Source organism: Pogona vitticeps, chromosome 6 (assembly GCF_051106095.1).
Source record: "Pogona vitticeps strain Pit_001003342236 chromosome 6, PviZW2.1, whole genome shotgun sequence".
In the NCBI taxonomy this organism is placed as follows: Eukaryota; Metazoa; Chordata; class Lepidosauria; order Squamata; family Agamidae; genus Pogona; species Pogona vitticeps.
Genome location: NC_135788.1, coordinates 110909721 through 110937623, shown reverse-complemented (window position 1 = coordinate 110937623; position 27903 = coordinate 110909721). Strand labels below are relative to the sequence as shown.

The 27903-nt window shown below is 44.8% G+C and overlaps 1 protein-coding gene across 2 annotated transcripts; it reads right to left on the bottom strand.

Annotated features, from left to right (window-relative positions):
- Positions 1-395: 395 nt before the first annotated feature.
- On the bottom strand, positions 396-27626 carry SEZ6L2 (seizure related 6 homolog like 2). 2 transcript variants are annotated; one of them, XM_020798833.3, is made up of 18 exons: positions 26573-27626; positions 21798-22025; positions 21090-21407; positions 20563-20696; positions 18403-18595; positions 17284-17469; positions 14773-14947; positions 13911-14074; positions 12544-12738; positions 11975-12113; positions 8748-8944; positions 7538-7732; positions 6833-7024; positions 5801-5992; positions 5637-5675; positions 5392-5509; positions 4053-4155; positions 396-3366 (listed from the first exon to the last, which is right to left on the bottom strand). In XM_020798833.3, the coding sequence occupies exons 1-18, from the start codon at positions 26643-26645 to the stop codon at positions 3337-3339; spliced, it is 2871 nt and encodes a 956-aa protein (XP_020654492.3). In that variant the 5' UTR covers positions 26646-27626; the 3' UTR covers positions 396-3336. The 2 variants fall into 2 exon arrangements, with proteins under 2 accessions (XP_020654492.3, XP_072832926.2); XM_072976825.2 differs by lacking the exon at positions 21798-22025 and having other exon boundaries at positions 26573-27565.
- Positions 27627-27903: the final 277 nt, after the last annotated feature.

Below are 27903 nucleotides of genomic sequence, written 5' to 3'. Positions count from 1 at the left end.
CTGAAGCCGGAGGAAAACGCCTCAGAAAACCTCTGTTATGTGGGACTTCTGTGTTGAAATGATGTTACTACCCAAGGACCTATTTGGGACTACTCATTGAAATGCTGTTCTGAAATGGTTCCAAACAGCACTGACTATTACTAGCCAACGTGTCGCAACGCCCATTTGTTTAAGCAGACATAATACTACTGGTAGATATATCTAATGCAGTGCAGGTAACTAGTTTCCTCTGTTCTTGTTCCTTCCTTCATACAAACTGACACACACCGACACATACCCCATGGCTGCTCCAGATTGCCAAGATGCATCTCCCTCCCTCCCCACCCATGCACTTGTACACAAACACACATTTGTCTCTTCCTCTTGCAGCACAATAGAGGTACAGACGCCACAACTTTTACAAACGGTGCGTTTTATTTATTGCTCCAAAATAAAAGCAAATGGGGAGGGGGAGATACCCAAGGGCTGAAAAATATGGGTGTGAGGAATGAGGATGGAAAGGGAAGCATTCCCTAGAAATTCCACCTTCTTGCCATGGAGGGAGTACTTTGTAGCTGGCTGTTCTCCCATGTAAGTGGAACTAGCAGGAGGCCAAGTTGTCCACACAATTGAAAAACGGGGGTATTTAATCCCTTTTTTAAAAAATGCAAGTGAACAGCCATGGAGGGGACAGTAGACCAACATACCAGTTTAATAATAATAAGAAATAGGGATGGGGTGGGGAAGGACAGGAGGGAAAGCACTATTCCTATATCCAGCCCCATATTGGAGGTAGATGGGTGAGTTTAGTTTTAAATGGGAGCAAGCCCATGTACCCTTGGGACTTCTAAAATTCTCTTTTTCCAGGGTGGATGACTAGGCAATTCCATCAGGATTCTCTTGTGTACTTATAAAAGGCATAAGGTCTTTTCTTTTTTCCATGACTTGGTTTCTTAAAACATTACCTCTATACATTTTGGCACTATGGATCTTGCTGTCTATTTTATTCAAGACTTTAAGGGACAAGACACACAAAAGGCCTCTCAATGATCCTTAGATAAGCCACAAAATACAGACTTTTCCTTTTAATAATTAAAAAGAAGTTGCCCCCCGAAAAAGTTATTTTGTTGCTGTTGTTTAGGTCAGATGCCCTTCTCTCATTAACCCACAAAGCAGTACTCTAATACTAAATCTACAAGGAATTTTCTTAGTAAAATGACATGGTGAACGTATCGGCTTTAAAAGAAAATAAATCTTCAAAACTGTTAATATACTTTTTAAAAATTAAGTATCTTTCCTTGCTTTATCATTCAAGGGACAGTATGAAGAGGCTATTTCAGCCTCCAGCTATTTTATTGTTAAACTTTTTTGTAAGCATACTAGACAATTAGGGAAATATCCACTTTTTTCTTTAAAAAGATGACAAACTATAATAAAAATAATGAATATTGGTACAATCATTCTTAAAAGCATATGTGAAGTTATTGGTGGCTTTCAATGATTTATTCTTCGTGAGAGACATAAATATTATAGTCTGCCTATTCTTTAAAAGGTACCTGTATACCTTAATCATTACAGTTCCGTGTTTTATTACTAGAGGAATTTGCTTAGTAACAAAATGACCTTTGCTTAGGGAATAATTTTCATCCTGCATTATAATTTTGAAAGGTGAAAATGGTGGAAAATGTTTCCTTTCACATGCTGACATCAGACATGTAGAAGCCAGAAAACTAGGGCCCATGTGTAAACCCTACTGGAAATTTATCCTGTACACAGACATTAAAATGAAAAGAATATGGCCAAGAGGAAACCAATCTTTGTACAACAAAAGGGGTTCAAGAGTGAAAGTCTCTCTTTTTGAACCAATATCAACAAATGGATTTCTGGGTGTGCATCTTTTTCTAGGGGAGACTTGTTCTAAGATGCTGGAGTTTCAATTTGTATTTAGAGGAACAACTTATTTATGCTTCAATCTCAGACAGAAAATCTGAATGACTCAACAGCCCTCACCCCCATGCTGGTAATGAAATAACTGACATGGTGCTGCCTGTCCAAACAGTTTTTTTGAAAGTTCTAGCAAGCATCTTTCTGTAGGGCCCAGAAATCGATTATTTATATACATATACATAATTCACATTTTCTGGAGTTTTGTGGTGTTGGGAGAGGTGGAGATTGGAGTTTCAGAAGAAGAGCTGCAGATGTACAATCAGAAAGCCTTTTGTAGGCAGTTTAGTTAATCCTGTGCCTGCTTACCTGAGAGCAAGCTCCACTGAATACAACAGGGCTTACTTGCAAGTTAATAGGCATAGGATTGCAATATAAAAGCTGCTAGTACAATTCTTAGTTTTTGCAGGATCTTCCAATACTGTAGGGCTTGATGCCCCTCACCTGTTGCACACTGTGTATGCCTTGACAAATTCCTTCAAAAGTATACATGCTGATTTCTTTCTTTCTTTTTATGTAGGTCAACACAAATTCATTTCATAGGCCTTTTACAAAATCCAGCCATAAGCTACCAAGACGAAGCCCAGAGTTCTGAGACCCTGCTCTTCTCTTTCTCAAATGGTAAATACTGGGTTTCTTCTAGAAGATACTGTATAATTTAACATTCCCAATTCTATGGAAACTTAGTGGCTGTTCATTCTGCCGAGTTCAACGGGACTTGCTTCCATTAACAAGTAGAGCCATATATGGGTTCTTTACTGGAGTGTCTACTTCTTTTTATGTCTCTTACCAGTTGTTTCTTTTCACACTCTTGGCCACTAACTTTAGGATTAAGCTCGTTATTGTCTCCTGCCAAGACAATATGCTGTTTTTTTCAGTGACATTACTGTACAACCTTCTTCACAGATATTTTTATTTAAATGGCAGCACCTATAATATCCAGCTTCTTAGAAAAAGAGTGAGAAACAAGGTAAGGAAGAAAGAAAGGGTTGAGGTCCAACGTCTCTTTTCCTCTCAATCCTGAAGGAGATAATAAATCAAGGGAGGGACAGAACAATAAATTAGTAAATAAATAAATAAATGTAAACAAAGAGATTAAGCAGGAAAATGTGTGCGTGTGTGTGTTTGTGTTTGTCTGTGAGAAACACGTTTGGCACATTGAAGAGGGTATTCACAAAGGGTTGGGGGAGTGGAGAGCATCCAAAGCTGGGAGTGAACAGTGAGGCAGCAACATGGAGAGAAAGGGAGAAAGCTCAATCTGTGGGTTAGAGAGAAGAAACTCCCTCTCTCCCTCCATTTCCTCAAGGCCCCCCCAAAACCACTTTCCACTGTTCCCTCCTAAACAGGAATCGTTCGTCGCTGTTGCTTAAACCCGCTTGGGTTGGGGGAAGAACGCAGATCCTCTAAAGTCTTCTAGATGGATACTTCATATTCTCTGGTGTCCTGCCAATGGATGTAAGGGGGGGGGAGAAAAAATCAGATTACTGTAATTGATCACGATGGGTCTTGGCAACATCTTTTCCACCTGTCTTTTAAACTACCTCAGACCAAAAAAGGGCTTTAGTTGTTAAAAAGCTAGTGTTGTTTTGTTTACATAGTACATGAAGAGAACCATAGTTCGAGGTAGGTTCAGAGTAATATGTCTTTTTTAAAAAAAGCAGGCACAGCCAGCTGTGGGGCTAAATAGCTGTCATAGAAGTGAGAGAGGTTTAACTCTTTCCACTCCTGATTTGGCTATACAGTCACAGAAGTGTAGTAGCTGTACGGGATCCCAAAGATCATTAAGTCCCACGCCCACCCCCCACCCCGTGAAGCAGGAAATCTACAGCTAAAGCATTTCTGATAGATGGTTACCCAGCATTTGTTTAAGAAATAATAATGAAGAAAACCCACCACTTTCTGAAATAGTCGATTCCATTCTCAAACAGGTCTTACTGCCAGGAAGTTTCCCCCCATGTTTAGTCGAAATCTCCCACCTTGTAATTTGAAGAATTAGTTTGGGTCCTATCCTCTAATGCTGGACATAACAAGCCTGCTCCACCATATTTCCATGCCTCTAAAAACACCCACTTAAAACAGCAACGTAGAAGATTGTCAGATGTCAAGCATGCACACCGTGTGCAACTCACCCCAGCCTCATAGAGAGGGTTGTTGAAATCAGACTCAACAGTGATAGGGCTGTAGCTGTGGGAACTGGAGAATGAGAAACCAAAGAGGGTTTTCCCTTGGAACCTGCAAGGAGGGTTGAGGAGAGAAAAGAAAAAGAAGACAGATTAAAACAGGCAGGCAGAATTGTTGGGAATGCAGTACTGTACTGCTTCCTATAGGTTCAGAGCACAATCCTGCACAGGATTTGTATGCAGAAGATCTCACCGAATGAAATGGAGTTAACTCACAGATGGGTAGATATAGGATTGTGGGCACAACCCACCTTTTTAAAGGAAAGGATCACATCTCAGAGGCACAGCATATGCTTTGCACGCATAAAGCTGGCCTGGGAAAGATCTCGCTCTAAAAACTTGTAGAGCTGCTGTCACTCAATGCCGATCACACTGGGCTTGATTAAGCAGCGTTCTAATTCCATATAAGGCACCTTCTAAAACATTGAATACTTCAACCACCACCTCCTCCTTCATTGGTCAACTGGATTCACACAACAGCTCGCCAATATTTTATTTAGCCAACCTACCTGTTCCTTTAACAGTAGCTTGATGCACAAAGATCAGAAAGTGGGAAACTATTGGCAGGAAGCATATATTTCAGATAAGTCTCACAGGCCATGCACCTGCAAATATTTAACACCTCAAGAGGCCTAGAAAACCACAAACCGGGCCTTCTTACACCTTCCTGAACCCCTAGAAACCCCCATCAGTATGGCAAAGGGTCAGAAATTTTGGGTGTTGAAATCCAAAATAACTGGACAATCAACATTTGAAAACTACTGCTTTGGTGGAATTTTGACTGGCTGATGTGTATCTTGAGTTAATATTGATTTATATTCACCTCATGATTCTAGTATTATTTTCTCTCTCTGTGTTGTTGTAAGCCCCTTTTCAACACATGCTGAGGAAAAATAACTTTTTTTAAAGGAAGATAATGATTGGGTGTCCATAAGTAGTGTGGGAACTCTAGTTCAAGGCAAAAGGCTTTATCCGTACAGATTATGAAGAAATTGTAATGAAAATGGTGGCTTCCAGCACGTGCATGCCTGTCATCCCTGAGTAACTGTACCCCATCTCCCTAATCACTGGTGGAGAGACTTCAGTTTAAATCCCAGCGTCCCAGGCATGCCCAACGCTAATAGCCTTCTATTTCTAAAAAGAACCACTGACTTCTAACTCCGCAAGGTAGCTTAAGCTTGCGACACTACCGCCAACTCCACTGCAACCACTGGCCATGGTTACTCCCTTTCAGAGGCTCAACTCTTCCTCCATTGCTCCCCATCCCAATGAACAGGATTGTGCTCACTTGGTGTAATAGATGTAGATTCCGCCAATCAGAAGGATAACCAGGATGATGGGCAGGAAGATCGCCAGGGCAATGTTGCCCCCTTCCATCTGGTGGGAAGGGTCCGTCGTTTGAGTGACTACGGAACAGAGAACAACCAAGAGTGGGACTGATGTCATGGCTCTGAAGCGCAGTAATCTTGCCATAACCTCCCTCAAGATCCCTTTTCCAAGTTGCCCATCCCGCAACCACCCATGAATGTTTACCTTCTAGTTTCCGTCCATCGAGTAATTCCTCATAGGCCACTGGTTGGGGGGGGGGAAGAGACCAAGAGAGCATTTAGAGAAGGAAAAAGAATCAGCTATATCAAAAGCAAGGTGGTATGGGAAAGGCCCATCCAGGGATGGTGGAGAAGGAGACCCTTCTATACCTTTGCACAGTGGGGGCTGGCTGGTCCACTGGGATGGATGCCCTGGTATGCAGGTGATTGTCACCTCACCAATGAGCTCAAATCCCTCATAGCAGAAGAAACGCAGGGACTCCCCTGCCTGATAATGGTGCTTGTAAAGGGTTTGGTACCCATTCTCTGGGACGCCAGGATTCAGGCAGGGCTCATATTTCACTGCAAAAGAGAGAAAAGATCGTCAGTCACAACCTTGAATGTAAACTCAGTGATGTGAGATACCAACATAAAACTGTTACTACTACAAATAGAGTCTGGCTGTTGGGGGGAGGGGTTCTAGATGGTGGTGGGGATGGAAATGTTACCACAGCTATGCTAGCTAGGGGATCTGGAAAGCTTTAGTCCCTAGAAGTGATTCTTCCAAGATCCTGATAGGTTGAGGTGACCAGAAAGGAGAGGAAACGGACAGGAAGAGCCACAGCATCGGTTTCTCCTGCTGTACTGCCATGAGAATTTTAGGGGAAATGTTCAGAATAAGATGTGGAAAATCTTAACTTTTGCTTCAATGGGTAGTTCTGCTCATGGAAAACAAGCTCATTCTTGTTGTTTTCTTACCAGTAGAACCTTTACATGCAAAGAGAATAGCTACAGCAAGCAAAATATTTGGAATGACATAAAAAACCCCCAGCAAATCATACATTATTCATGATTTTTTATTTTATTTATGCCCCCATCCCCTGTTTCCCTGAAAATAAGACCTAACCTGAAAATAAGCCCTAGTATGATTTTTCAGGATGCTTGTAATATAAGCGTTACCCCAAAAATAAGCCCTAGTGAAGTTGAAAGCCCGCCCTTCACCATTGTGCAGCAACCAGAAGATGACATGACTGTATTTGAATAAACACAGAGTGTTGTACAGCTCTATGTCCTGCTAAACCTTAAACCCCATGAACAGCTGCTACTATCTTTACAGCTCTTGGGTTCTGCACATGCACAATTCCTCTCCATGTACATGATTCTGCTGCTTTGATAAAGCCCTCCTTGACCCCGTTTACTCACAGACACACTTGGGCACTCGGTCGCTCCATTTGGGGGTGCCTGTGTCCCGATTATAGCAAGTCAGGGTGCTGCTCCCTTCCACCACGTAGCCCTCGTGACAGAAATACTGGACGTGGGAACCGATGGAGAAACGTCGGTCTGAGACACTACGTTTGCCGTTGCTTATTTCTCCAGGATCAGCGCAGTTCACAACTTGGGAAGTGGGGAGCAGGGGACAGAGAGAACAAATAAAATGAGTCTCCAAAGAACGCGTTGTAGGATTCTGCCTTGTCCTCCCCATTGAGGATATCACACCTGCTAATGTATGAACTAACACTCTTCCAGCTACCACTGGTCTTCCAGCTGCTATGGAGAAATTGAATGTGGTGTCTGGGTGGTGCTGTGAACCTTTCAGCTTTCATTCTTAAGCAAAGCAAAGTGGTAGTCCTCAGCACTGTGGAGTGCCCTGTACAGACTGTGGCTGTTTGAAAACATAAACTAAACAGGATTTTGGACAAAGCCTTGTGAATCAGAGATTACTTCATCATCTTGTGCTGACCCCTGTGTTGTCGGTTTCTTTGCCTAAATTTTCTTTCTTCGGTACATTTCTATCCCATGGCTTCACCTTTCTAGCATTCCCTCACTGATGCCTTTTGAATCAAGAAAGACCAGGGGAACGTAAAACAAAACAAAAGGCTAGTGTTTGCCAGTGGCTAAAAGGCTTACTCTTCTGGCAAGTGGGAGGACTGTTGCTCCAGGACAGGTCCCACTGGCAAGTGAGGATATCCGATCCCACAATGTCATAACCTGGCTCGCACTGGTACGTCACCACTGTGCCACGGATGACGGCGGCATGCGAAGCTGTGCGCCAACCAAACTCCACCTCGGGCAGTTCTGGGCACGTGTCGTTTCGTGGAACCTCTGCCAGGCAGGAAAGAGAGGAAAGAATTAGGGACTGCCTTCCACTGTGCCTCGGCTGCTCACTCCATCTGTCCTGTCCTTCATCCACTTCTTTATCGTATGCTGGGAATTCTACAGAAGCAAGTTGCCCTAGGATTAACTACCCTTGAACTCCCTTTAGCATAGATTTTCTTTTCTTACACACTCAAAGCAGTGAATCAAAGTTATGCTCAGATCCTAGATCAGGGATCAAGTATTTGAGATCTATTTCTGGCAAGCAAGAAGCACAGTTTTCTAATTGTTACTTGTGAAGGAGAAAAGAATTTGACTCATTTAAAATATGGTGTTGGAAGAATGCTTTACGGATATCATGGGCCATCAGAAAGACAAGTAAATGGATTCTAGATCAAAACAAACCTGAACTCTCACTAGAAGGGAAAAGTGGACGACAATAGAGGGGGAAAAGTCTGAATGTGACATAGATTGACTCAATGAAGAAAGCCATAGCCGTTAGTTGCAAGAGCTGGATAATACAAACTTTTAGAGATCAATACTTCATAAAAGCACAGTAAGTCAAAAGGAACTTAACATAACCTATTTTTAGTCTTATACTGTATATATCCCCAGGCAGGCATGGAAGCAGACACTGGTGTTAAAAGAAGGAGGCCCTTATTTCTCACATCCCTCACAGCCTGCTTAAAACTGAGCAAAATGGATCTCTAGATTTTTCTTCTCTGTGCTTTCATTTTCCCTCTCGCCAGCCTAGTTGTTTGGCCTTTTGTCCATTCCAAGTGGGTAATCTAAGACTAGCAGGTGAAATTAGACACACACACCCCCATGCCAAGGAAGATATTGGCTTCCATCCATTTTTTCGAAAGCTTGGAAAATTCATCTGTTTTGGGCAACTTAGCCACTGGTCAGGCTGGCTGAAGGATTTGAAGAGTTGCTGAAAAAAGTGATTTTTTCCAAGCTGTCTTTCTTCATTTTGCATCTACTACTTTAGAGTGGTGTGTGTTTTTTTCTTTCTTTCTCATACCCTTGTATCGCACCAGGAATCCCTGGCTGAGGCCAAAGAGGGGGTCCCCGGGATCTGACTGGAACTGGAGAGTAACCGCTGGGCCAGAAGAGTAGAGGCTGAAGCGAGGATGGGGGCCCAAGTACTGGCCGAGGATTCGAGCCGTTAAGTCTCCTCCATCAAAGATAGTCAGCACATCTGACTTGCGGATGTTGAGGCTGGCAGGAAGGAAACGACATAAAAAAATCAGAACAGTCGCTAAAAGAGAAAGATAGAGATGGGCACGAACCGGTTCATCCAAGGCAGCAGCACAAGTGCAGCGACTCCCTTCCCCTGCTTCCTCTCGCTCAAACAGCCACTCCCCAGGCCCAGCTTGCTTGTCTTTTTCCACCTCCTCCACTGATCTTCCAGTCCTGGCAACAGCTCAGGCTTCTCTACCCCGTCCTCTTGGCTGATCTCCCACTCAGACCAAAGGGCAGGGCAGAGAAATCTGTGCTCTTGCTTGTGACTGGGAGATTAGCAGAGGAGGCAAGAAAAGCAAGCAAGCTGGCCCTGTTGAATGGCTGTTTGAGCCGGAGGAGGCAGGGAGTGGAGAAGCAGCCCCTGTGCTGCTGCCTTGACAAATTGGGACAAAATAGGACAAACCGGTTCGTGCCCATCTCTAGTGAAGAACAAAGGGGTAGGGTAAGCCCCTTGGACTTCTCTGACATTTATCTTATCCAAAACAGAATTGGGTATGTGTGTGGACAGATGAAGTCATGGATGGATGGAAAGAGTACTGCAGGCTTTCACAGACAATTAAATCAAGGAAAAAGAGGGTCCTTTTACAGGAAAGTGGGTTTTAACATGAAAATAAATGTGATTTCTATTACATGGAACAGAGCTTGGAATACAGTTCTTACAGAATTCTCACTGACTGTCCTGGGCTGGAAGATTCTGAGGGCTGTAGTTTTGTTTTGTTTTGTTTTTAAAGAAATTTTTCTAAGCTCTGGTGTGGATTTCAATTCGGTGTCTATGCAGTGACTGCTTGGAAGTACCGTATTTTTTGCACCATAAGACACAGTTTTTTCCCCCTCCAAAAGGGGGGTAGTAAGTCCGTGCGTCTTATGGTGCGAAGGTGGTGACTTCGCCCCCACTGGCCCCGTGGGGGAGAGCGTCACAAGGGTCCGAGGGAGCCTTCCAGGACCCTTGCGATGCTCCCCCACCCCCCCACGGGGCCAGCGCAGGCGAAATCGCCAGCTTCCAGGTGGGGGGAACGTCGCAAGGGTCCTGGAAGCTCACTCAGACCCTTGCGACGCTCCTCCCACTGGCAAAATCGCCAGTTTCTGGGAATGTTTTGAGGCTTCCCAAGCCTCAAAACACTCCCAGAAGCTGGCGATTTTGTCCCCCCTGGCCCCGTGGGGGGGTGGGGGTAGCGTGGCAAGGGTCCAAGGGAGCCTCCCAGGACCCTTGCCAGGCTGCCCCCACCTCCCCACGGGGCCAGCCCTGGCGAAATCGCCAGGTTCTGGGAGTGTTTGGAGGCTTGGGGAGCCTCCAAACACTCCCAGAAGCTGGCGATTTTACCCCCCCTGGCCCCGTGGGGGGTGGGGGTAGCGTGACAAGGGTCCAAGGGAGCCTCCCAGGACCCTTGCCAGGCTGCCCCCACCTCCCCACGGGGCCAGCCCTGGCGAAATCGCCAGCTCCCAGGACCTTTTGAGAGGCTGGAAAGCTTCTCAAAAGGTCCTGGAAGGTTGCTATTTCACCCATGCTGGCCCCGTGGGGGTGGGGGTGGGAGTAGCGTGGCAAGGGTCTGGAAGGCCCCCTCGGACCCTTGCCACGCTACCCCCACCCTCCCACGGGTCCAGGGGGGGCAAAATCGCCCCTTCTGAGGCTCTTTTGAAGCTTCCCAAGCCTTAAAAGAGCCCAGAAGGTGGCGATTTTGCCCCCTCTGACCCCCGGGGGGGGCAGGGTGAGTCTCTAAAGGGTCCTGGAACACACTCTAGGACCCTTTGGAGGCTCACCCTGCCCCCCCACCAGGCTAGAGGGGGCGAAATTGCCACCTTCTGGGGCTCTTCTGAAGCTTTCCAAACCTCAAAAGAGCCCCAGAAGGTGGTGATTTTGCCCCCTCTGGCCTTCAGGGGGTCTGGGTGAGCCTCCAAAGGGTCCTAGGTTGTGTTCCATAAGACAGACCTCTCCATAAGGCTCACCAATTTTTAGGAGAAGAAAACAGATTTTTTTTCCTGTTTTCTTCTCCTAAAAATTTGGTGCGTCTTATGGAGAGGTGCGTCTTATGGAGCGAAAAATACGGTACATCACAGAGATCTGGATAATCAGCATTATAATCTTAGAAGTGCAGAGCTGGAACAGACTTTGTGGATCACGTCCAGCCCCTGTCAAGCAGGCCCAGTGAGTGAGGAATCTCGGGCTCCATAACCAGATACCTTAACCACTGAACTATCTGTCCAGCACTTCAGCACTTACGCTGGACAAAAGCAGACGTTAAGCTGATGTCCACTCTTTCAGTGAACGAAACTCTCACTTCACTGTAGTTTGGCTTACTAAGAGGAAGTGCTTATACTTCTTAGTGTTTCCTTTTTAAAAGATAGGGGTATAGAATGTGTTAATTATCGCACAACTGCAGATGTGGCACATTTTTATATAAACTATATAATTTTTAATATAAACTTTATATAATTTTTAATATAAACTTTATATAAGGTCTCCAAATTTTTAAAAAAACTTGGGTTGTGGGAGAAAAGTTGGATTAAAGAATACCAATACAGGCATGAATAAATTAATCCTCCGTCCTTGCTATCTTTATAGGGGGCTGTGCCTTCTGTCATCCTTTTTGTCCTATCCAACTTTGAACTGAATTTAATCTCCATGAAACAGAGATTATGTCCTTCCAGTTTTCCATAACAGTTATGTAAAGTACTGCTGATGCTGGCAAATGCTAATCATCGGATGTTGCAGAGGAATTAACTGGTTTAAACACAGTCCTTTCCTACCAAAATCAATAAAATAAAACACTCTTCTCCACTTTATATTTATATAAGGTATTTTCTAGTTAGAGGAAGTGCCTCCAGAACTTATACAAGGACCTTACCACATTTAATGGATGAGATGAATGAAATCAACAACGGATCTGATTATGGTTTCAGAAGACTATGGAGACAAGATGGGATGGCGATGCCCAGGGCCACAGACGTCCTTCCCAATAAAAGGGTCAGTGGTGGGATGCTGGTGGTGGCAGCAACAGTGGTACCTACATCTCAATGTCCAGCAATACTCGCTTCTCCTCCTGCACCCGGATGCCCCAGACACAGTCCTGGCCTTTCCCGTAGGATTGGGGCCAGTCAGGGGACAGTACTACACCTGTTGGTTCAGAGAGTTCCCCACCACACAATGCTGGGGAGAGAGAGACACACACAAAGTTAAGAGGAAGGGACACGTAGAGCCAAATGATGTATCCGTATTACCAACCCAAACTAATTTTCAACCAGATTCCTCAGTGAAAAGAAAAGAAAAAATCTGCATTGAGAAAATAAAGGGCAAGGCATAGTTGGGAAACACACACACAATACCCTAGGTTAGGAAGAATTCATGGACGCTGTTAAAGGGCAATTCCCAACATTGTTTGGGACATTAGTTCCCAATCTTGGGTTCCCAGATGTTCCTGGACTAAAACTTCATCACTAGATGTGCTGCCTAGGATTTTTGGGAGTTGTAGTTCAAGAACATCTGCATTCATAAGGCAGAGGTATGGGGGGGGGGAAGATAAGACAAAACAGAAGCCTTCATAAAATGCATAGCAAAGTCAGAGAGCTGGGTGGATTACCTTTGCAAGTGGGTTCACTCTCATTCCATCGGGGATCTCTTGAATCAATGCACTCAATGGCAGAAGGCCCTTGCTCAAGCATGTAGCCGGCACTGCAGGCAAACTCCACCACCGTCCCCACACGATACAAAGGATCTGACGTACTGAAATTGCCATGGGCCAGGAAGGGTTCATAACACCGGTCTTCATCGAAAGCTGTCAGGAGGGAGAGCAATAAGAGAAGCAAAGCTTCCTTCCTCAAGGGAAGTAAAGGAGTCCTGCTCCTTGCAGTACCACCTCCGGCCAAGAGATGGAAGCAGCAATACGTACATCTATCAAGAACCTGAAGCCTGCAGGCAAGGAACTTGCTGATGGTTAGATCAGCTTCAATGTATAAAATTCATCTATGCTTCTAGTTTCTTACCAAGGGTGGCCAGACCACAACGCTGCAATGCAGTAGAAACCTCAACTGGAGGAATGCTCTTCTCCAGAAGCTCTACATCTTTGTGGCTGATCAGTTCCTTTCTTTCAGTCACGTACTGACGTCCCCTTTGTTCTCTAGCTTCAACTCTCTTTTCTCTTCCTTCTTTTCTCTACTACTGAGAGTCTCCTCAAGTTGCTACTGGTCAGGTCACCCTTAAGCTGCATGTATCTTCATTGGCTTGCCTAGGGCTCCTTTCTCCCCCACCTAAAGCTTACAAACCTTCCTTGTCTTTAGCCATTTCTCCTGAGCCCTCCTCCCTCTGCTTATTAGGGCCCTCCTCAGCCAATCCCCTCTCCCACCCACCTCCAGGTTCCTCTCCTTCACAGTCTGTACCTTTCTCCAGCACTCCGGCTTTTGCATCCTCTGCTCATTAGCTTTCAGAGTCATGACTCCCTCTCTCACGTTGTCCCATTCATATCGACGCTTCCTTTTCCCTCACACAATATGGATCACAAGCTTTCTGAGCAACTCTATACAGTAGGACTCCCGTATCCACAGGGGATTGGTTTCAAGCTCATCCACCCCCACCCAGTGGATGCTGAAAAATGTGGATTATAGCAAACACTATTTTAATAGCAAACACTATACCTATAGTGGCCAGTTCTGGGAAATTCACTTTTAGAAATATATATTTCTTGGGTTTTTCTTTTAACCTTTTTAATATTTTCAGACCATAGGTAAGTGAATTGGTGGGTACTCATCCCACTGATATTGGGAGGGGGTGTCCTACTGTATTCCATACAGCCCACACCATCTCAGCTCATCAGTGTGACAGGCTTCATCACAACAATATGCGTAATAATTTATCTCGCTCAAGGTGAGGGAGATGTAGTGTCAATGTTTCCCTTACTGCTCTCCCTCCTTCACTTTTGAGAGTGAGGGGTTGGGGCAACTATGTTCTCACCTTCATAGCGCAGGCTCAGGATGAGAGGTGTAGCAGGGCCTTCACTGGTCAGCTCCACAATGAGCGACTGGGCATCGCTCAGCAACCCTCGTTCTGGAACGTCGTCCATGTCGGAGTCGTAGATGATGGGGGAAAAGGCACTGCTCCCACTGCGGATCATTAGCCTGGGGGCAGGAAAGGATCTTGGTGATTGGGCTTGCTCCCCCTCCTGAGGCAGGTCATCCCATGCTTTTACCACAGAAAGCTACTGAGAACTCCCCACCGGAGTTTGAAAAAAATTCATTACACCCTATCTTTTCTACTGTTGAAATTCCTTACATTTTTCATAATGAGTTCATTGTTTGTTTTTTTTAAAAAAGTTTAAAAGGCCCAACGACACTGTTTTATTGAGTTAAGTTTATGATGGTCAATTTCAGTAGTTCTAATTGGATGGCTCCATTAATGAATTAAACCACCAGCTCCACTTGTCCTGGTGATTAAATAATATGTAATGCAGTGGTGCTCCTACTCCTGTTTCCAAGCTCTGCTCCTGCCTCTTTTTCAGTGGGCTTCTCTGTGAGCCAGTCCTTTTCTATTCCATGCACTGCAGACCAGCTGCTTCCATGGAGCCCCCTTCTAAACCTGTTAATTCCTGGGAGTCCTGCTTTTGCTCCCCTTCAACTCTACCCTCAACCTTTTCCTCAACACCCCCGTCTCCTGCATCCCCTCAACAAGATTCTTCACCTTCTCTTCCCGTTTCCTTCACCTTCAACAGTCATGACTTCCACCACATTTCCTACCAGCTTTCCATTTTTCCTTTTTATTGTCTCCCCATCACTTTGGCCTGCATCCCACCCCTGATTTCAAAATCCCATTCCCTCACTTGTCGTTATCCTCATCCAGGGCCACTCTCTCAAAGTGCAGGTGCAGCCGCTGGCCTTCGGGAGCCTCCACCAGCCATCGGCACGTCAGGTTCCGACCACCGCGAGGCCCACCTGGCGCCTCAGGAGCCACAATACGGCCACGAGTGGCATTGTGAACTGTTCCTCCACAGGAAGCTAGTGGCAAAGAAAGCCAAGCAGGGTTACTTTTTCTATGGCATACACAGAATCCAACATGCCCCTTTGCCCCCAGGACTCGCTCCACTCCCTACAACGTCAAACAACAGCATTTAAACATTTCCCATCAAGTTCACATGTTGGGGGCCTTTTCAGAACTTCTGAGAAAACATGATAGGCATCCTTCAGTCTCAAGAGACTATGGTAACATGCTCTGAATTGAGGAGTGTCCTCTCCAGAGTATGAAGCCTGGGTAAAGTAATATGGAGGATAAGCTGTTACCCAAGCAGCAGATCCCCCCTCTCCACATTGCTGAAATGGTCTAATGGAAAGGCAAGAGCCGATACAACCGGTTCCAGCAACGTCGCAGGAGTTGGCAGAACGACATGAGCTGCCTTCGGGACTCCAGCTCCGGATTTTGCCTCGAGGTTAACTCCTGAAGCCTTTTCCATGAGTGGATATAGCCACAAGGCAGTGGAGGTTTGAAATCGGAGTTTCCCTTCTCCTAGATGGGCTGCCTTCCATGGCTGACAAGCCCCACCTACCCGGCCTGCTCTTTAATAGTGCGAAAGTATGATCAAACATAATGATTTAACAAATGGACTAAGAAATCAACAAATGAATTGCATTTCTTAACATTTTAGGATCAACAAATTTACTCTTCTTAGCAATGTAACATTAAGGCACTGGGGATACTGCTAATGTTTCCAAACATGTTCATATAATCAATTCATATAAAAAAGGCAAAAAAAAAAGTCTGCAAAAGAGGTATGAAGTTGGGTTAGGTCATATACCTGCCCTGGAAAACCATTCTAAAGTGGATTAACTCCAAATATGGCTTTAGTCTGGACTGGAGAATTTACAATTGTGTACTGTAGTAACTTCTCATTCCCAGGGATAATTCAGCATTGCTGAATCTTGTCCAGTGGTCTTTCTTGTTCTGACAGGACCTAGTCAGATACACTTCAGAAAATCACAAACATGGTCTCTTAAAGGCGGCCACTTGCTGTTTTGTCTAGAGCAAGTCTGTGGAGCCTCTTTTGCCCAAGGGGTGGATCCATTCAAGAGAAGATCTCAAGGAACCCATTATGGAGACAAAGGATGGTAGGACCATAAATACCAACATATTTTAGCTTAATGCTTCTAGGACAGGTAACTAAACATTAGAAGCAAGGTTTCAACCTTTTAAGAGTAGGAGAAACATCTATACAAAATCTGGGAAACCACAAACTCATGGTGTTGGGTGAAAAGGTGTGTGATGTTTGAGGAATCCCAATGAGGGCAACTGAGACCTTAGGAGAGCCAAACTCAAGATTAGGGCTTCAGAGTTCCCATTCCTGGCCAAGAGCATGAATCGGTAAGAGGGTATCATGCCTGTCTGAACAGGGAGTGCTGACTCTTAAAAATTGACAGATGTATTCTTTATGAACCTAGTAGTTTTTCTTGTTAATGTCATTGAGGTTGGTCAGCATCCACTGCACTTTGTGGTAAAGAACTCTCTACAAGACAATAAGTACACCATATAAAAGAAATGCTTTATTCTGATTTGTTCTGAAGATACTGGCCAGCATCTTACTGCTAGTCACACACAGGACTACATCCCCTGAATCAACTGCTGAAGAGTAAGTCAACACTTATGTACATCCCACTAAGTCAATGGGTTTACTCTAATTGGACTCGCAATAGGATATTGGTCATTAGTAACTAATCTCTCGAACAAACCTAGGTTTCAGTCTTTTGAGAAAGAAAAAACCCATTTATCTTCTTGCTACATCAACTGTAATTTTACAAATTCTTGCCATTGCGACTTCGCAACCTCAGAACATTCATCCCTCAATGCCATGAACAACAAAGAGGCAGAAAGGAGTTGCGCACACTTTGACCTCTCCCTAACTTAAGTCATTGGTCTATGGAGAGGTGAGCAATGTCCACAGGTTCATGGGACTGCACATGCTCATCTCTTGATCTTGGAGTGTTACATCCACTCCTATGCCCAGCACCACAAATAATTTTTTTAATACATGTGTTTTTTTAAGTGAAAAAGCCTCCCTATGCCTGCAATTTAAAAAAATAAAAATAAAGGGGCAATGGGGAGCAGGGATCATAGATGATGCTCAAATCATGGCAAAAATGCCCCACCAACCAGTAATGGGGGTCAAGAGGTTTTCTGAGCCACCCCACCCCAGCAATTTAAATATTGTAGTGTGCTCCAGGGCTGGGCCCTCCAGGGTGCTGCTAAGGAGCCTCATTTGGCCCCATAAGTTGACCACTCCAGTCCATACTACCATGGCCTTGCACCTAGGCTACACAATCCAATTATCTGTCCATTCACTTACCCACACATGCAGGACTGGTGCCACTCCAGCGAGGGCAGCTTACATTGAGGCAGATGAGTGTCTCTTCTCCCTGCAAGTGGAAGCCTGATTCACACTTAAAAGTGGCAGAACCACCTGGATGGAGGTCAGTAACCGTCACATCCCCATTCTCAGGTCGGCTGGGGAATCCGCAGCTGAGCAGAAAAGCTAGAAGTGCATAAGTGGGCAGGGATAGTAAAAGAAAAAGGATCAAGAAATCTGTCCATATCTGTGAGCCAAATAGAATTAGAACTGGGTGGAACAGGCAACATTTGCATTACTGATTGATAAGTTTAACGGCTTTCACCAGGATCAGGCCAAAATGTGCATTAAAATTATTCTTAAAAGATGTCAGACAACAGCTAGCTGTTTGGCTTATTTAACTTTCGCTCTGACATTCTTGTTCTGAATTTTTTTTTACCTCAGACTGTCGCAAACATAAATCAGTCTATGAATGATAAAAAAAAAGCCCTCAAAAATAGCATTTGTCTGATTATATTCTGGCTTCCTTGCTTTCAGACCATAGTGGAATTCTGCAAAGAGATTTTCAGGCTTATTTTCATAATCATAAGTATATCCAAGAAATAGTTGGAATTCATAGGTTAAAAACGTAACGATCTGATAAGATAAAGTTTGTGAATTCAGGAAGAAAATAAACCCCTGCAACTTCACCAGCTGACAGAGAATCTCCATAACTCAACTATGGATGGGCAACCAACTGACAGTATGAGAGGGAAGATGGCCATAAGAGTGTGGTTCACGATAGCCACACAGTGTGTGTGTGAATTCAGCCACCTATAAATATAGCACAAGGAAGGGCCCCTTTTCCAGTTTTGGTCCTCCATGTTGTAACGCAGGGTAGCTCCCGCCTGTCTCCCAGTCTTAAAGCACAACCTATAACTGTTAAAAGGTGTTGAAAATTGCTTCCTCCTGTTTCTTAAGGCTGGAGCGGACAAGATACAGCCCTTCAAATGTTCCTGGACTGCATTTCCCATTAGCCCTTGCCAGTATAGTCAGTGGCGAGGGATCATGGGAAATGAAGTTCAAGAGCATCTGTAGGGCTACACATTGCCCATCCTTGTTTTAAAGGTAGTGCCTTACCTTGGTAGTGGAATTTGAAGATTCCAGGTGTGGTGGTGTGGTAACTCTGAAAGTGTATCAACAACTGGTTGGTTGGGCTACGGATCACTTGGCCCTCAACCATCAATGATTCATTGGCCAAGACAACGGGCTTCTCCCCTCCCAGACCTTCCACAGTCAGTGAATCCTCCTTTGATAGGTTTAAACTCTGCACCTGAGGGTGGAAGATGTACAGAGTCACATGGAGAGTCTTGGACTGAGGGGGAGACCCATGAAGAAATATGAACACAAACAAATAAAGACTAAGAAATCATAAAAATAGACATAATGCAAAAAGCTGAACCCGGAGAAGACGGAAATCCTGCAGGTGGGAGACCCTAGTGTCTGTGGTCTGCCTCCCTATCTTTTTTTTTGGGGGGGGGACTCTTTCCATGAAGGATAAGGTTCGTAGATTGGGCGTGCTTTTGGACTAATCACTATCCATGACACCTCAGATTGCATCTGTGGTCCAATCCGCTTATTTCCACCTAAAGCAGATCACCCAGCTACATCCCTACCTTGACACCAGGTCCCTCACTACTGGTTCATGCGCTGGTAGTCTCAAGATTAGACTACTGTAATGCCCTCTACGTGGGGCTGCCCTTGGGACTGCTATGGAGACGGCAACGGGTCCAGAATGTGGCAGTCAGACTTCTAGTGGGGTTAGAAAATACCAACATATCTCCTCCACCCCAGCCGCCTTACACTGGCTACTTATTCACTTCCATACCAGTTTCAAGGTGATGGTACTAACCTATAAGGCCCTAAACAATTTGGGACCTCAATATCTGGCCGAGCGCCTCCTTCCAGTTAGGTCTGCCTGTCTTATAAAATCGTTACAGGCAGGGTTGTTGAGAGTTCTAATCCCGAGAGAGGCCCGGAAAACAACCACTAGAAATTGGGCCTTCTCAGCGGTAGCGCCACAATTATGGAATTCTCCTCTGCCCAAAGTCCACCTGGCCCTTTCAATGGGCACATTCAAAAAGCTACTAAAAACCCGGCTATTTAGACAGGCCTTCCCTGAAGAAACTACGCTCTGATACAATAGCGTCCAGTAATATAACTTCTATCATACTGCCATGCTCCATGTTTTTATCTTTTTCTACGCTTTTAACTGCATTTATTGTATTGTAATTTTATCCTCACTGCACTTTATGATTTTCGCCCCTATGTATTGATGTTGTTATTTGCTATTTTGTTACTTTGTTGTTTTATGTTATTTTTTGTAAATTGCTCAGAGTGGCCTTGGCTGCCAGATGGGCGGTATATAAATAAAATAAATCAAATCAAATAAATAAAAATGAAGCTAGGACATTTAATGACAAATTAAAAGTATGGACTGTTACAGTGGTTCACTTTAGATAAAATATGGGAAAAGAAGAACAAGAAGGAGAACAACTTCTAGGCTGAGGAAGTACAAAGTTACAATGTCACTTTTACAGATGTTGCCTCTAAACTCAAAATAGCTATGATGATATTCAAACTCTGAGGGGGGAGGAGGAGGAGGAGGAAGAGCAGAAAAAGCACAAAGGAAGGAATAACCAGAAAGATGAAAATTAGAAAATGTTTTCTCTCTTAAACCCAAAATTATTTAAGCATGTCATATCTAGAAAAATACCTGCTGCATACAGAACCAAACATTTTTCTTTAAGAATAACTGTCAAAGAAACAGAAAGAGCAAATGCTTCTACTAAGACTTAAAGCAAAGATCTATTCTGAAGACAAGCAGCTACACAAAAATGGCAGAACATCGAAAAACAAAGCATTTTTTGGGGGAGGTGGAACCAATAACATGGAATCTTAGCATTTTTTTCTGGCAGAATTTCAGTCACAGGCAGTGTCTTTTTATCAAGATTAAAGGTTTCAGAACTGCCGCCCACTTTAACAATGCCAATATCGACAAGCAGTCAATAGTAAACAAGTTCCGTTTATTTTAATTGGTTTATTTTTGGCCTGGGAGGCCCAAAACAAAGAAGAAAAAAGAGGTCCAAAACCAAAAAAGGAATAGGAAAGAGCAGACCATAATCCTGTCTGCTTTCTCTTATTGCTAACCCCGTTTTTTTAACCACTTAGCAAATCCCCTGACTATATTCCTCAGTTACAGATGAGCCAGTTTTATCTTCACCTGTTCATGATGCTTACCTGTACTTCTATCCCATAGCCCATGTAAACAGAGATCGTATAAGTGCAATCCAGGCCTCCATAGAAAGTGGCCCCAGAATAATCTGGAGATTCAACATAGCCTTCCACGTCAGTTATGTTGTTGTTGCAAAGTACTCCAGGAGGTAGACAAAAGACAAATGAAAATAAGTCACGTTATGGTTTACTTAGTTAATTGCATTTCTTCCAGAGGACTCAGGGGAGCTTATGACACCCCTGCAAGGTAGGGCCAGGCTATGAGAGAATGTCTCCGGCCCAAGGGTTAGGAGTCTCCTGTCTCTGTGGAGACTAGCCCTGCGCAAATCCCATAAACCCGATGCTTCCCAACCTCGGGTCCCCAGATGTTCTTGGGCTGCAATTTTCAGAAATCCTGACCAGCACAGCTAGTGGTGAGGGCTTCTGAGAGTTTTATTCCAAGAACATCTGGGGACCCAAGGTTGGGAACCATTGCCATAAACCAGTTCAAGAATTCCTAAGGCAACCTCGCATACCTCATACCGATCACTTACCTGGCGTGTGCACTGTCGTGATGGTTGTTGTAGTGATCAGCGTGGTTGTGGTCTCCTCATCACTCTCAGGGATGAAGGCTGTGGTGGTAGCAGAGATGTGGTGGCTGGCAGACCCTGTCTCGTCAGATGGAGGGGGAAGGCGGGGGGGAGCAGCCGCCGTGGAAGCTGGTGGGGTTGTGAGCAAGAAGCCGGTGGGGGGTGCCGCAGTGGTCAAAGGGGAAGGGCCTGTGGCTGCAGCTTCAGACATCTCGGGGACCATCCCACCATCCAGGTGCTGGATGGGGGGGTGGAATGGGGGCAAGGTAGAAGGACTACCTCCTAGGGCAGTAGGGTGGTGGGAAGAAACAAAGTGGGGGGGGGGAAGGAAAGGGGATTGGAAAATTAGGAAGAAAAACTCTTGTAGGCTTTGTGTCCTATCCCCGTCCTCCCAAGAAGCCACTTTCCAAAATCTATTCCGTATGGGTGCTTTTTGTAGCCAATACATATCCATGCACAACGGTCAGAAATATTTATTACAAATCCTTACAAAATGGAAAACATATTTTCTGATTCGTAATCAACTCTCTTTACTTAAAAGGAAACACCAAATGAGTTCTTCCCACATTCCCTACCACAGTGTGCCTCCAAGCTACCTTCTCTTCCCCGCCCAAAGCTACCCCCATTCATTCTCTCCCCAATCCCATATTTCCTTTTGTTGTTTTTCCTCACCGGGGATGGGTTCTTCCAACAACTCGCCCCCCAGAAACTCCTTCCTCAGCAGGGCCCCCTGCAGAAAGTCAGAGAGGCCTTCAGGGTTAGGGGGCAAGGACCCCCTCACCTCGGATGAGCCCCCCAGTTCCTCCTCTTTGGGTTCCCCCATGGTCTCTGGCGACAGGGCCTCCAGCTGTGGGGAGGGGGTGGCAGGGACCACATCATCATTTTCCCAGAGGGGCAGGCCTGCAGGAAACAAAAAGTTCATGGGCAGCCATCAGCATCAGCCTGTTACCCCCCCAGATATGACAAGTCCAATCTGAGCTTCCTTTCAGGAAGTATACAGTATAACGTGAAGCAGATGAAGTTGTCAACAAATACCAATATGCACCATTCCATAACCCAGATCCTGGATTATTTTACTGTCTCTTTTCTTATGTCCCTCAAGACTAAACCTTTTGGCACTGAAGCCTCATTCTGCCCACCCTCAACAGTGGGTGTCAGTCTGCAGGCCTCCTTCACCCAAGCACATAGTTAAACCGTGGAATTTATGGTCACAGGACGTAGTGATGACACTAATTTAGCAGGCTTTAGAAATGGACTGGATAAATTTATGGGGTAAGGCCACTGATCGTGATTTGCCAGGATAGCTATATACGATAGAGGCAATATGCCTTGGTATATCAATTGCTGAGGAACACGAGATGGAGGATGCATCTACTATCATGTTCTGTTGGTGGGCCTCTCATACAGAACTGACTGACCACTGTATGAACAGAATGCTGGGTGATACAAGACTTCAGTCTGACCCAGCATGGCTCATCCTCTTTCCTAGGCCCCTGAACATGTCCACCTTACACTGGTTTTCCACTCAGACAAGACACATGAAGACAACAGTCCTCTGCAAAAACAGGAAGAGCAGCCATCCTAGGGTTTGATTTGATCAGATAAGATGCCTGGATAGCGGGTGTGGCCTGTCTTGATAGAAAACACAGCAGGAGGCCTCGTGATGAGACAACGAAGATCTGGCAATTAACCTCAGTTAAAATGGCACCACAGACAGAGGTCACTGTCTCATGAGGAGGCACTGAGTGCCAGGCTTGCACCCGGTGCCAAATAACGTCCTATGTTTTGCCCTGTGCCAAAGAGTGTCCTTGCCTTTGCTTGAGTTTTATGAACTGCTGTTAATAAATAAATAAATAAATAAATAAATAAATAAATAAATAAATAAATAAATAAATAAATAAATAAATGTAGCCAGAAGGTAGGCAAAGAAGGTGCCCCCATCAACAATTAGTCCACAACTCCACTAAGGTGACACATTATCTATGAAGAGTCCAATAGTCCATCCCTGGGAGTAGAGGAGCAGATGCTGGGAGGCCGGCCAGCCAGGGGTTTGAAGGCACAGCTGTACATATTATCCTAGCTGGCCTTTTAAAGCCATTGCTCTTTAAGCCATATTCAAGTAGGAGTCGTCAGCCACTGTTCCAGTTGGCTTCTCCGTGTGGCACACAGATGAGGCCACAGCTTAACTCGGAGAACAAAATGTTTTGTTCTTGCCTCACTCAGCTAGAACACAAAATATGCCTATCTTGTTTCTGCCATCTTTCAGATCCCTTGCTCCACAGATACTGTGCATGTTGGACTAGCCATTTTGCAAACTACTGGGGATCAGAAACATTCCCCTCTGCTTTTACTTTCTTTGATGACCCTTAAGCTACTGTTTTTAGAAGTCTAAAGGTAAAGTCATCCTTTGGCTAAGACCTAGTGAGGACCCCACAGTAGAGCCTCCGTTACTGTAAGTAGCTGGAGGTGTGGACCACAAATGGACCATATTGCAGATAGGATATAAATGTCAATCTTGTCATATTCCAGGCACTTGAAGTTTAGATAAGAACCCATAAATCAGAATTGTTTTTGTAAAACTCTATGTCCTGTAAGAGACAGCCCAGAAATTTGATGAAATGTTTTTGTCACTCTTGTCTTTGCCTTCAACTCAGACATGCTTTCTCAGTTGTTGATTTCAAATTAATTAATACAGATGAAACAGAAGCATTACTTGCTTGTTTTCTCAGTTTAAAGGGCCTTACTCCTTAATAAATGTCTCTACATATGCAGTCTTAAATCCTTTTTTTAAAAAATCCTCCTTTGTGGAAGATTTACAAATGGTAAATAAGCAAAAAGGCCGCCGCCAATGATTTCCTTAATTATTGGCCTGTGAGAAATAATCTGTCCTGGGTTTTGTCATCATCATTAGAAATGATACAGACCCACTCATGGTAAACCCTCAGTGGGAGGGAGGAAAACCGCCCCACACCCATCACCTTTTCTCTTTTTATCTACTCTGGCTTGATGCAAAAAAAAAAAAAAAAATTGAGAAAGAAAATGAACAAGAGGCAACTCACTGGAAGTTAGATTATCTTGTGAACCAAATTGGTAATTAAAGTGTACCGAGATGGAGTAATTGATCCATGTTAAGCCACCCTATCAGTAAGTTGGGTAGCAGTGGTGTGAGATAAGAGGCAAGCGGTTTTTAGTTATGTGATCTCGTGGATGAAACGAGTAAACTAAAAGACGCTCCGGAAAGGAACTACTGTACCAGGTGTTAACGGATCTTCTGAATGTCTGCCTGCCTCCCTCCTCCCCTGTTTTACTGCAGAAGGCTGCGTCATTTAGCTCCATATTTTACACATTAAACTTGGCCTTGGTGCTGAGAAAAGAGACGGAGGGGGTGAGTGGGCTGGAAAAGAGCCTGGGGCTAAGGAGACAGGGTGTGGACAGAAGGATGCTGGCCAGAGGCCGAGGCAGCTCAGGGCTGGGATAGGAAAGGGGGCGTCTGTCTGGAGACCTTAAGCTGAAGGGTCCGGGAAGAAGGCACCCCGGCGCATCACTCTCGCTGTCTTTTTGTGACAAGTTTGGCACTGACAGCCGCGGCTGCCGCAGGCAACTGCCAGCGTGTTAGATCCTGGCAGCTGCTGGCAAGCCATTAATTGCTCTGAACTCGCTCCATTAAGAAGGCCAGCTGCCTGGCAGGCTGTGTGAGCCCAGTCCTTTGCTGCCCCACAGTAAAGTGGATCATATCCTACAGAGGGGCGAAAAGACTAACTAAGCCTGGCTTATCCTGTTTATGGAAACACACACACGCCTGCCCTCCCACTCCCCAATCCACTGAACCAGGTTGCTGTAAAAAAATAAAAATATCAAAAGCAGCTGCCTCTGGCCTGTCACAAAGCTGCTAATAAACAAAAATAAAGACCCCTTGGGTTTGGCACCACTCACAGCCCCTCCTAGGCGACTCTGCACGCTTTGTATCCCCCACCACTATCAGATAGCTATATTCACAATTTCAGAAAGGGCTAGGGCAGCATTGCTAACCAGAATCTGTGAGAATATATTCTCCCCACAGCTTGATATTTCCTGTATCCTTCCATGATCTCCAAGGAAACGTAGGCCTGGCTTCCTTCCCCATCACTCACCTCTTCGCCCCACAGTCTCCCCTTCCCATATGTAGGTTCCTTGCTGCCATGATACTTCCTGGCCTTGAATGTGTAAAACCCCCCCCCGTCACCCAGCTGAGCACCCCAAAGAGGTCCCACCAGCAACACAGATGTTTAATCCACTATATTCCGAGAGCTGTGTGAGTGCTAACGCCCTGTTTACAAATGCATCACCCCTTTTCCCCCCAGTACCTTAAATCTCTTCAGTCCTTCACAACTTGGCATGCTACACCCCTCAACCCTGTGGGATAAGGCATAACCACCACCATTCCTATCACTGAGGGAGGCAGTGCATTTTCTAATCTTTCAAAGAACCCTCTCTTTTTTTTAACTTAAGGGATGTGTGCTTTGTGTCTAGCTTGTGTAAAACAAATTGTCTCTTCTTGCAGGAAAAACGAATCCAAATGTGTTCCTCTTTGTATCAAAGACCCCAGTATTCTGTGATCTCGCTCTCGCTCTTGCATTGCAGCACCCATTCATTCATATGTCTTTGGACCTCAGTTCTTTGACCTCCATATTGCAAGCTTCAGATAAACTCCCGAATGCCAAATATTTAATCATATCCATATAACCTGCATCCATCAAGAGTCAGGCTCAGATTTTTTTTTTTTGCTTCACTTGCAATGACAGCCTGATACCCCCTCCTTTTATTAATAATCTGCTCCTTTTGCAACCCATGCTCCTCTTTAAAATGTTGTATTTGACACATCCTGAAAAGAAAAAGCAAAGAACGCCCCCAGACCTCTTTTTACTATCATTTGTAGTTTTGAATATATCATTGCTTCCAAACCTGTCTTCCCCAAATGTACCCCAAATTCCCATCTGCCTATTCCTGATCAGGTGCTTCTGCATTCTGCTGCCCAACACAAACCCCAAACAGTACAACACCCCCCCTTTTTTTTTGCACCGAAGTACATACAGTACACCTTCCAGATCTGTGCGCCACATTTCCCATCGCCTCATACCATTTTCCTCCGGTTCTAGCCCCGATCCCCATCTTTTACCGTTCCCTCCCTGCCACGACCACCTCGTTTCCAAAGCTATTTTAATTTCCTGGTGTCTCCACAGAACAGAGGAAGGAAAAAAAACGTGCATTTGGAAATCCTGTGTGAACGCGATCGCTCCCTAGTACAATATTCGTGACACATTCACCTGCCCTCTGCATCCAGGCTGATGATATCGTTTGGAACCCCTTTCCTCTAGGACAATACACGGTCAAAATTGAAACATGCCAAATCCATTTCGCTACACCGCTTCCCCCCCACTCCTCCAGCCCCTCTCCCCGACCTCTCTTACCTTGTAGAAGAGGCACGGAGCAAAGCAGCAAAAGAGACAGCATGTTGGAGGCTGCGTTTTCCGAACAGCCCATTTTGGATTTCTTTAGACCTGCAGAATACCTAGTCTAGCTATTTCCTTCTCCTGCCAGGCAAGGGAGCCGTGGAGTCAGGAGCCCGGTTAGCAAATGAAAATGCAGTAGCTTCTCTTGCAATGGCTCTCCCTGTTAATATTTTCTGCTTTTCCTCTCGAAAGCAATCCAGGCTTTATATTTTGGAAATGCACTCTTACTTTGCTTCTACAATCTATTTTTTTTCCTCTCCACGCACAGTTATTCGTTGCAAACCTACAGTATGGGCATCTCACTCCCCTTTTCCCCCTCTTCCTCTAAAAAGCCACGTTACAGATCTCTTCTTTCCTATAAAAGCCTTTTAAGGAGAGCACTTTTTCATTTTCAGTTCCAGGCCTCTTTAGCAAAGGGTTGCTCCCTTGTCTCTCCCTTATGGTTTTGAAGATTGCAGCAGCCACCTAAGCTCACTTGGACAGAGGAAATGCAGGAACAGAGAGAGAGATTTCTTTGCATATGAAAAGGCACTGGCTCCCTGGTTTCTTGGCAAGATGAATGGATTGGATAGTTCTGCCCTTCCACAATCCATATGCTACCTAGACCTGCTCAACAAACCTGTGAGCAAACCGCCTACATTTCCCTACCTGAAAGTCTCATATAGATTCCTGTTATTTCAGGGCATTGACATTTATGGCCAATAAGCAGCATGTAGCTACCCCTCCCTTCCCCGACTTCACTAATACAATTCAGATTGCTGTCAAAAAGCATTAAGAATAAAAAACACAAATGGATGCGCTAACTACTCTTTAAAGAAACACACTGGTAATGCATCATGTACCTATCTGTATAGCAAAGCAAAATCTCACTCTCTCTCTCTCTCTTCCCCCAACCCCCCACCCCGTCCTTGATAATGAAGCGTAAGGGATGGCAGCCTATGCGTTTGCAAAAGAAACGCAGCTGCTAGCTACAGATTATTCTGGATCCTACAGTAGCTGTTTTCAGAATGTAGACTACGGATTCCCCACCCCCTAGCCAGCAGATGCCTGTAGGTATATGATTTGCAGTGCAATGTATTAAATAAAATATATATAATTGGCTCTTAAAACAAAAGCATGCCTAATGCAGTGGGTGTTTTCATGCAGAACAGAGCAGGGATCTTCTATAAAAAGATATGTTTTAAAAATCTATAGATTAGTAAACATCTTTTTCTAAAGGTGACAGGGAATCATGCAAGCGCTTCTTCTCTCTGACATAAAATAAAATGCACTAGGGAAAATAAGCCAAA